The sequence below is a fragment of the Hydra viridissima genome, unplaced genomic scaffold (assembly GCF_058129835.1).
Source record: "Hydra viridissima isolate aposymbiotic clone 2 unplaced genomic scaffold, HvirCarnegie_v1 scaffold_10, whole genome shotgun sequence".
NCBI classification, from domain to species: Eukaryota; Metazoa; Cnidaria; class Hydrozoa; order Anthoathecata; family Hydridae; genus Hydra; species Hydra viridissima.
This window is the reverse complement of record NW_028324309.1, coordinates 10,470,351-10,480,380: the sequence shown is the minus strand read 5'-3', so window position 1 is coordinate 10,480,380 and position 10,030 is coordinate 10,470,351. Positions and strand designations below refer to the sequence as shown.

At 29.5% G+C, this 10,030-nt stretch overlaps 1 protein-coding gene across 1 annotated transcript; it reads left to right on the top strand.

The window, feature by feature from the left end:
- Positions 1 to 3,564: 3,564 nt before the first annotated feature.
- Positions 3,565 to 4,856, top strand: LOC149883098 (uncharacterized). The gene has a single exon (XM_090100892.1). The coding sequence runs from the start codon at positions 3,751 to 3,753 to the stop codon at positions 4,651 to 4,653; it is 903 nt and encodes a 300-aa protein (XP_089957018.1). The 5' UTR covers positions 3,565 to 3,750; the 3' UTR covers positions 4,654 to 4,856.
- Positions 4,857 to 10,030: the final 5,174 nt, after the last annotated feature.

Below are 10,030 nucleotides of genomic sequence, written 5' to 3'. Positions count from 1 at the left end.
TGTCTTATTAACAAGTCATCTAATTTAACGATTTATGACTGACAATATATTAACGATCTATTTAATTAAACGATTTATTTTATTTGTTAGTTACTTTTTCTCAAGTGAAATGTAAAAATATCGTAAGGAACGTAATCGGAAATCGAAAAAACAACTAATATAATTAACTTTATACCATTTTATATAATATTATTTATATAACACATTGTAAATCGTTCGGGTACATTTTTGTTCAATTAACCGTGTTCGATGCATAGAAAAAACTTATTAGGTTCGATGTATTGAACATGATTGATCGATTCATCATTAAACGATACATCGTCGCTTCCTAGTTGTTTTTCAATTTTTATTTAACCACTCTTTTCAGTAGGTTAACACGAGATAGAAACCGTTGAAACGAATTTAAAAAAACCGCATCTTTTTTTCTTTTTTGACGCTTTTTCTAATGAGGGGGTTCTAAACTTTAAATAGTTATATCTTTTGAGCAAAAATTTTGATGAAATTTGAAAACTATTTATGAACTTTGATCCACATTTAAGATAGCAAAATTTTCAAAAAAAATAATTTCCCCTAACCAGTAGGTTACTGGGGGCATTTTTGTTTTAGTTCTCAAATCAAAGATTTTTTTTATTTAGAGGCAAATTACAATAGATTAACATAAATATGTGAAATTACAATCGATTAATAAAAATATGTAAAATGTCAGACAACATATTGTCTGACATTTTTAAGACAATGACATAATTAAGACAATGTTGCAACATTGTCTTAATTATGTCACTTGCTGATAATTTATTTGAAGACAATTTGTCTGAATATTGAATAGTAATAATAATAATAATAATAATAATAATAATAATAATAATAATAATAATAATAATAATAATAATAATAATAATAATAATAATAATAGCAATAATAATAATAATATTGAATAAGAATAAAAATAATTTGTTTGTAAAATGAATTTATTCGAATCAAAACTTGTTTAGTTTTTTTTAAAAAAAGTTTCTTTTCAAATGAGTATCCAGAGAGCAAGACATCTTTTTCATTTGGAAAATTGATGTATCTGTTTCTGTTGTTTCGATAGAGACAGAAAATGTCTATTTTTGGAGAAGAACAGTTTATTGATTCAACTAAAAAAAGAATTTTTGAATCTGGATTCAGTTTGAACATAAATTCTCATCCGATCGGAATATGTGTTATATTTAAACAGAAAGGTAAGGCTATCAGTAAAGCTGTAGAAACTTCCTGGTTGAATGGACGTCAGCTAAATAAAGAGTTAAGAAGAATGAACCAAGTAAATGACAACTGCTCCTGTGCTATTTGCTTCCTAGGGCAGGATACTAAAAGTAGCCGTAAGCTAAATCTTTTTAAATTAACCTATAAAGAAGCTAAGAGTATTCCACTAGAATTAAGGAATTCATTTTGCTCAGAATGCTGTCAAGTAGTTGATCCTGGTATTCGTCACCTTTGCAAAATCATTCTTGGATTATCTGCAAGTACCTTATGTTCTTACCTTGACTTTAGATCCGATGTAAGTTTTAAATGAACAATACCTATAACTTTATTTTAAACATAAGCTCACGATGGAAAATACTGATATTGCAACTGGGCCAATAGAAGGCCACGGTAGAAAATATTGATGTTGCAACTGTAATGGACAAATAGAAGAGAAAGGAGTTCTAAGGACTTTCGGATCATTAGCAGATGAATTTAAAAGGTAAATATTTGATGGCAAATCTCAGATACAGATTCAAAACTACAAAAATATCACTAATCCATGCTTGTTGGGTGAGAAATTGGATGATAAAATTACCAACATGATACCACCACTTGAATACCATCTCTATGAACATGATGTAAGTAAAACTACTCATCTCCTCTTCACTGATAAAACTCTAAAAGAGTTTCTAGAAGAAAAAAAACTTTTATCAGACATCATGGCTATAATGGTGGTGGTTTTGATGGATCCAACTGTGCCAATGACACTTCATTCTCCAATTAAATATATAAAATGTGTTGAAACCCTGCGGAGATTTAAAGAAGGTAGTTCATTTTATTGCCGAAAATTTTCGGAACAGATTTTTTTGATTCAATTTGTACATTTTGTATATTGCGAATTTACTTGACACTCAGTTTAGATAATGTTAAGAGACAGGAATAAGTTAATACTATTATTTTCAGCAAGATAATATTTGGTTACCCTTTTTTTGATTTAGTTGCTGAATGCTGTTTTGGGGTGAAACTTGTTATATCCTACTCCGAGAAAATAGATAGGCTTGTGGAGTCCATGCTTCACTTGAAATCAAATATCAATGATGTATTTTACAAGAAGAGTTCACTTGGTTTGAAGTTGTATCTCGACAGGCAGAAGATTCCACTAGGTGTTACATCTGAACAAACATCTGAAGCAGTGTACAAAAACCTAAACAAGACACTAAAAAGGTTTGTTGTTTCCGAGAAAAATGTCCCACATGGTCAGAAATTAAGAGCCATGGTTGTTGAATGCAGTTCAATGAGATTCGTTAATATGTTTATATTGCACGAGTACACATTTTTTTAAACACATTGTTTTATTTAAAATACACGTCGTGCTATTACACTTGTTTGAACTTTTATTTTGAGATTTATACCTGTTTTGTTTGTCTCAGTGGTGGCAGAATTTTTTTTGCATCCAAATACGTATCAATCTATCATGGGGAAATTTCAACTTTTGTTTTGTTAATATTGATGCAAAATGATGTTTTGCAAAATATTTTAGCGGTAGCAGCACAGGATCAAAAGTACCCTCAAAAATGTCCCTAGTAACCTACTGGTCTAAGGAAATTAAATTTTTTTTTAAAAAAAAAATTGTGCTATCTTATATTTGGATCAAAGTTCATGAATAGATTTCAAATTTCATCAAAATCTATTTTGGTGCTCAAATATATAATCATTTAAAGTTTAGAACCCCCTCATTTTTTTAACCGTTCATTGTGTTAGAAAAGGAGTCTGAAAATAAAAAAAAGATGCAGCTTTTAGTTCGTTTTCAACGGTTTCTATTCATGTTAACCTACTGGAAAGAGTGGTTAAAAAAAAAATGAAGTAAAGATAATTTCAACTAAAAACCTCTAAAAAAGAGCAGTGCTTGTCGCGTTTTTCGAATTTTTTTTCAAAACTCCACACGAGAAAAAAAAAACTTTATATTTAGCGTGTGTTTAAAATACTCGCGAAAAAGTTAATTCCATCCTCACCAATCGCGTTTAATCTGGTTTTCTTCGAAAATATAATAAAATTTATTTAGCTTTTTCTAATTAAAAATTGAATAAAAAAAAAATACACAAATGGCTTTTTAAAAGTTAGAAATAATTCCATTTCAAAAAATAACTGCAATTCAATGCAATTAAATTAAATATATATATATATATATATATATAATATAATCGCAAATTAATAACATTACAAAATTAAAAATAACAAAGCATGAAGATTTAAAAACACAAAATACAAAAATCAAAAGTAAAAACGTGAAAAAATAGAAAATTTTCCATAGGAGGAGTTTTGTAGAAATATCAAAAGTGCACCTGATGTCATCGCTTATACTCAATTTTATTTATGAATAAGTTGTGAAATAAATATGTTTTATACGCAAGAAGAATATATTTAAATGATCAAATAAAAGTTGTATTCCTTCCTTCGCTCTTCTTTAAGCTAAATGGATGTTTCATAAAAGATGCTTTATTAAGTGAATTTTTTTAATTAAAAGGTATGATCACTAACTACACAGTTGTCGGTATAGGTTATGGATCGCTTCCAATTCAAATAGCAGGAGTGTACTTATTAGTCAAAGCAAGGCGGAAACTCAACAACATCCAGTTTATCATTTTGTTAGGAATTTGTATAGTCGAAATACAAACTACAGCTTGCATGCCCTCTGCAATTTTACTTTCTACTTTAGAGATGAAAAAGACAGCCTCTTTTATTTCAGTTTACATAAACACTGGTTTAGCATTGGAATATTATAGCGTTGTCTTCATTTTAACAGCTAATCGTTTTTCTGAGGTATATTTAAACTTGCGTTATAATCAAGTTTGGAGGTACAAACGGGTTAAAGTTACTATGGGATGTATTATCATAATTTCTATAATTATATCTGCATGTGTAATGATTTTTGGAACGTCTCAATTACTCATTGAAAAGTTTTGTTACAAGTACTATTTCCCGATTTTTAATGCACTTTTACTGTTGAGTATCTTTGGCACTTATGCATATATTTATTATAAATATTGTGAATTAAATAAAACAACGTCAGTAATCGGTAAATTAACCAGATCCTCATTTATTGGACAAACACTTACGGTGGTTACAATAAAAAAGCGCAAAAGATCTTTTCGAGGCATTTTAATGCCAAGTCTTTTTATAGCTACTTTTGTGGTATTTATAGCAGTGCCTGATACTATAAACTGTTACTTATACAACACGCGACAACAAAATGATTCATATTCGAAATATGTATTAATTTCTTACTATTTTGGTTTTTTAACAGACGTTTTGATTTATACATTCCTATCTCCACCAATACGAGATGAGCTGAAAAAAATCTTTCTCTGTTCATTAAAAAGGCAAAAAAATTCCGGATCAATACCCACAGATATATACACCCTTCAATAATATGCAATCGAAATTAAGTTTCTTTGCTGATGAGCGAGCCAAACGTTTTATAAATTACTTTTCGTTTGAATTCTTTTAAAGAGATAGCAAAGATAAACTACGATGATCGAACAATAATGACTTTAAAATTGAAGATAAAAGTTAGCTTGTAAATTGTGAAAATAAAATAAACAATATTTTTTTTACAGTTACTAACTTGAGTTTCTGTGAGGTGATTTTAATGTATACTTATGATTATTAAAAAAACTTATAAAAATGCAGTTGTTTTAGCTACAATGACACTAAGTCATTGTAGCTAAAACAACTGCATTTTATAAGTTTTGAATATGGTTGAAATGTTTCTGACCTAGTTTTACTAACATAGCATACATGATATAACATAATATAACATATAATTAACATATATGATATAAAAAATGATATAACATATATGATAATTGTAATAAAACTGTTGAATGGTTTATGTTGACCAAAACCAGTCTTAATATAAAACTCTGCCATCCAGCCAATCTATTCTCTATCATTTATTCTTTACAGTTAGCTTATCTTACTTGATACAGTGGTATTTTCATTTCTTTTCTTTCATTTCATTTTTTTTTTTACAATGCTTTGCTGTTAATATAATATAAACTGATGGTATGGGGTCTAGTTAAGCACTATATCAATAGTAGTCTATTCAGTTGTGTGATAAAAAGTGGATATCAAAAAGTATGTTTATGATATAGAAGTAGCCTATTTTTTTGTATCTAACTGCCTCTCTTTCAAGGTTCGGCCTTGTCTTGCTCATCAGAACAAGGCCGAATCTTGCGAGTTAATGTGTAGCCTCTAGTACCCCGATCATTGACGACTCTATATAAGCTCATGCGTGGTCTTTAAATAATAATTTAAAACAAAAAGGTATTTAAAAACTGAAGAAGAAGAGTTTCATCGCCAATCTCTAGATTTAACAAACAAGCTGGAAAACTTAAAACTGGTTGCTTTCACTATCAAGTTCTCATTACGTGTCCGCCGTTCATGATAAAAAGAGAAACTTTTAAGAATGATTATTCTATAGTGAGAAAAAGTTGAAAAAATCTCTTTTTTGATAGACTGAATTTTATTATTATTTATTTGAATGAAGAAATTAATTTTTATCTCGTGATTAAAAAAAAGTGAGTTGAAAATTAATTTTTTCTTTGAACAGATTTTTGATTTCTAAGATTTTCCCGTTAAAATTAATATTTAGCACCTCATATCCTCAGTATCTTTTCCACAATAATTTGCATCTGATCTTCTAAATTTCTATGTGTCAGGGCTTTATAAAAAGAGTAAAATTTACCGATGTGTCAACTTGAAAAAATCGTCTCCTACACACAAAAAATACCTACATTTTCTACTCTAAAAAGTGAAACTTTATTTAGTAATTCAGGCATACTTTTATTATCTGGAAAATATTTCGGTTTTCTTCTTGCAATTTTGGTAAATTTTTTAAAATTGAGTTCTTTGCACTTTTAAAAACTCGACAAAGCTTCTTTTTTTCCACATTATTTCTATCTCTGTCAGCTATTTATACCTTTTTAACTACAAATCTCTCGACATCAGCTGTAAAATATAGAATTATTACTTAGAACAAACAAGATGAAACTGTAAATTGAAGAATTACTTTAGTCGGCTAATGATCAATAAACTGTTTTGCAAAAGCACGATTTTGGTTTGAAACAATTATGAACGAAAAGAATGTCAGAATGGATATTCATCATTGTGTATAATACGAAATACAATTGTTACATTTTGTTTGTGGAATTTCAACAGAGCACATATGTAGTATAATATTCTTTGGGCATATCGCTTTTGTTCACCAGTACATCTTTAGTTTATATTGTCTCTGCTGGACCACAGAACAAGATGGGCATTTAGAAAAGTGAACATTTTGTTCAGAGAGCTAAAAGTGTTGCTCATGGGAAAGCATGGAATGCTGGTAACTCGTATCAACTCATCGATGCAAACTCCGATCAATTCGTCAATAATGCTACCACGAACTCATATAATATTGCTGCTAGACTGGGTCAACTCATTGATACTGCTACCATTGTACAGCTCAATGATACTAACTTACATCGATACTGCAAATTCTAGTCAACTTCTCGATGTTGCTAATTAGTATCAATTTGTTGGAGCATCTTGTTTGTATGAGATTGTAAACATGTAAAATAAAGACGGTATATTAGGCAAATAGTAACAACGATTTGTTGTATATTTCTAGAAAAGGTAAATCAGTATCTGCTAAAAAGCTGATTAATTTTTACAAATACTGATTGTTTGTTAAAAATGCAGACTCACCTGCAACTCTTTTGTATCTGATGAAGAGCCAGGTAAAATATGTCAGGTTTTTTATAGTCTTCCAGATTATAATGCCAAAAAAAAGCAGTTTTTGTGCAACCTCACTACGGAAACTAAGTAACGTTTTAGGATTTAAGTTATGAATGCGAAGAAAAAAGAAACAGAAAAACTGTACGCTCTGATTTATTATCTAGTGACGGTACTAAAAAAAGAGTTTTGTTAGAAATTTTTTTGCGAAATAAATTCATTTGCATTCAGAAGTATTGATTCAGAATTAGCCAGACTATGTAAATTTGCGCCTTTTTTTAAATTAGACAAACGGAGACGACGGCTAGCACCAAACAAAATTTTGGTAAACGTTGTTGAACAAATCCGTAACCTAAAATGGAAAATTTTTGAAAAGTTTTCTCACTACAGAAAAAAATACAAAGGAACAGTTTACAAATTTATAACAAGACTCTAATATTAGGCAAATGTACGAACACTACCGAGATGATTTTTGCAAATAGGATTATCCTACCATAAGTATTCTTTAAAACTGCCTATTTAGAGTTTTACTCTGTTCGAGACAGTGTCACATCAAGGATACTGTGAGGAGGGAGAATTAAATTAAAAACAACGATTGGAAAAGACAGACACAAGATGACTTCATATAAATAAATGATGAAGCGAAAAGAAGAAAAGTTAAAAACAACAGGGAAAAGACGTAAATACAAAGACTTGTAAACGATAAAGCGGAAAGAAGAAAAGTTGAAAACAACTGAGAAAAGACGTAAACACGAAGACTCATAAACGATAAAACGGAAAGAAAAAGTTGAAAACACTCACGGAGAAGTAAAAAAGAGCTTTTAAGAAAGAATTTAAGAAGAATTTTAAAAAAGAGAGAATTTTAGTGATTGAAAAACACTTTGATGAACAAGCAGTTTTGTAAGTGAATAAAAGAGAAAAAGAAGAAGAACTTTTTAATAATCAGAAGTAAAGAATTAAACTGAAATCAGAAGAAATATTGATTAAAGAAGAAAAACCAGAAGTTTTCAAATAAAGAAGAGATATTTGTATAGAAAAAAAAAAGAAAAAAAAGAGGAGTAATCGATAAAAGCAGTTTCGAACGCAACAAGTACAGTGAGGTTGTATTATTTCGTCGTTGTCGCAAGCAAACCACTTAAATCAAAAAATTCCGAAATTTATGTTATTGATGAAAATTGTTGTTTAGTACAAGGAGCATTTGCGGTTAATATTATAGCCGCTTAATTATATTTCAAGTATTGTTACAAGATTATTGAATTCACCAAGACTTATAACTAATATATGATAATGACAAAATAAACTGTTTTTTGTATGTCCCATAAAACTTAGTTTTTTACACTTACGAGTTTTGCTTGCGACAACGACGATTTGTATTTTATACACGTAATGAATAAAAGAGTCCTATTTGTATTTTATACACTTGATAAGTGCATTACACGCCAATAAAGCGTTTTTTGAGTTATATTGTATAATAGAATATACTAAGGACGGTAAACACAATTTTACCTCATCATACAAACATTAATCATATTTAACAAATAAATAAGTTATAAAAAAACGTCGTCCTCACAATCCTGCAACTTGTGAAAAGAAACAGAAAGTAGATAAGGTTCTAATGAAATCGGATCTAGTCTTTCTATTTATTATTAAAATCTTCCTTCTACTAAGAAACACGTTGAGATATTTTTGAAAACCAGTGGTCAAAACCCTAATGTGTTTGTTACCGCAGAAATGCTTTATATGGCCCAAATTTCTATATATGCAAATTATTTACTTGAAATTTATGGAATAAAATGGAGCAGACTCCTTGCATGCAGCAACTGAAAAAGCTATCATAAAAAAACCTATAAAACCTGAGAATAGAAGCTTATGATTGGATGTGCTCGTAAACGTTTGTAGTAAAAAGAAGTTTCCGTAATCATCTATACAATTTCAAAGTCTCGCCTGCATTCGTAAAAAGTTGATCCAAAAATCATCCAATTAAAAAAAAATAAAATGACCTGCCATACATTATTCAATAAAAGTTCTATTTACAAAGTTTTGCATTCAAGGAGCTCAATACTTCAGTATTACGTGACCAACTAACGTTGGTTGCTGGCCTTTTATTGGCGTCTGTTTACATATATTGTCGTCAGCATTACGTCATACCAATCGTCGTCCTATACATCAGCAGCGAAAATAGAATAACCTACTGTCACTTCTAAGAACAGACGTCATCCGACAGAAACAAGCTGCCTTCTACACGATTTAAATTGAATAAAAAGTGGATAGATAGACTTCCAAAACCAGATGCATCTAAAGAAACTGATAAGGACCCATTTAAAGCACACCAATACAAAATATTTGGAGAATACAAAACAGCATTACATTTATGGCTGTTCAAAGTGAAATGATTCTTGTTATGCAAGCTTTACAAAACAAATTAAACTCAAAAATTTCTCATTAAAATGGTATAATATTTCCATGACTATTTTTGATTAATGATAATGATTACACAAATACAATATCATACTTCTATATAATTCTCTGAACACAAATTTAACATCTTGTCCACGTTTGTTTATCTGTTGTAACAAGTTTCATTCTATAAATTCATTTTGATTTTACGTTGTTAAATAATCAAATTTTTAGACTTCAATGCACTTTATAACGCCTTGATCTCAAGCCGTTCTAAGGTGTATTGAGAAACTAGCGTATGGCCAAAAATCTCGAAAATTAACTTATTTCTAAGTGCTGCCACAACTTCCAGACAAAAATATTGGACCAAATGAGATGATTAATTGTACTGATTGTTTGAATAAAAAAAATTCCTTGAGGAAATTATTATTTTCTTCGTCAATGATTTTTTTTTCCTTCTATGGCATTGGGTTCACCTGATTTGTTGAATTGTGAATTTCAAAACTTGCAATTTTTGTTAATTTTTTTCTTTATTTAATGTTTCTAAGGCACCCCTCCCAAGTATACATGGGTTGGCTGTATAAAACTTTACCTAGTACCTAAACTAATATGAGCAATAGTGTAGTAGAATGGT

Excerpts from the sequence above, each read along its gene's own strand:
- LOC149883098 (XM_090100892.1), top strand. The coding sequence starts at position 3,751 with ATGATCACTAACTACACAGTTGTCGGTATAGGTTATGGATCGCTTCCA.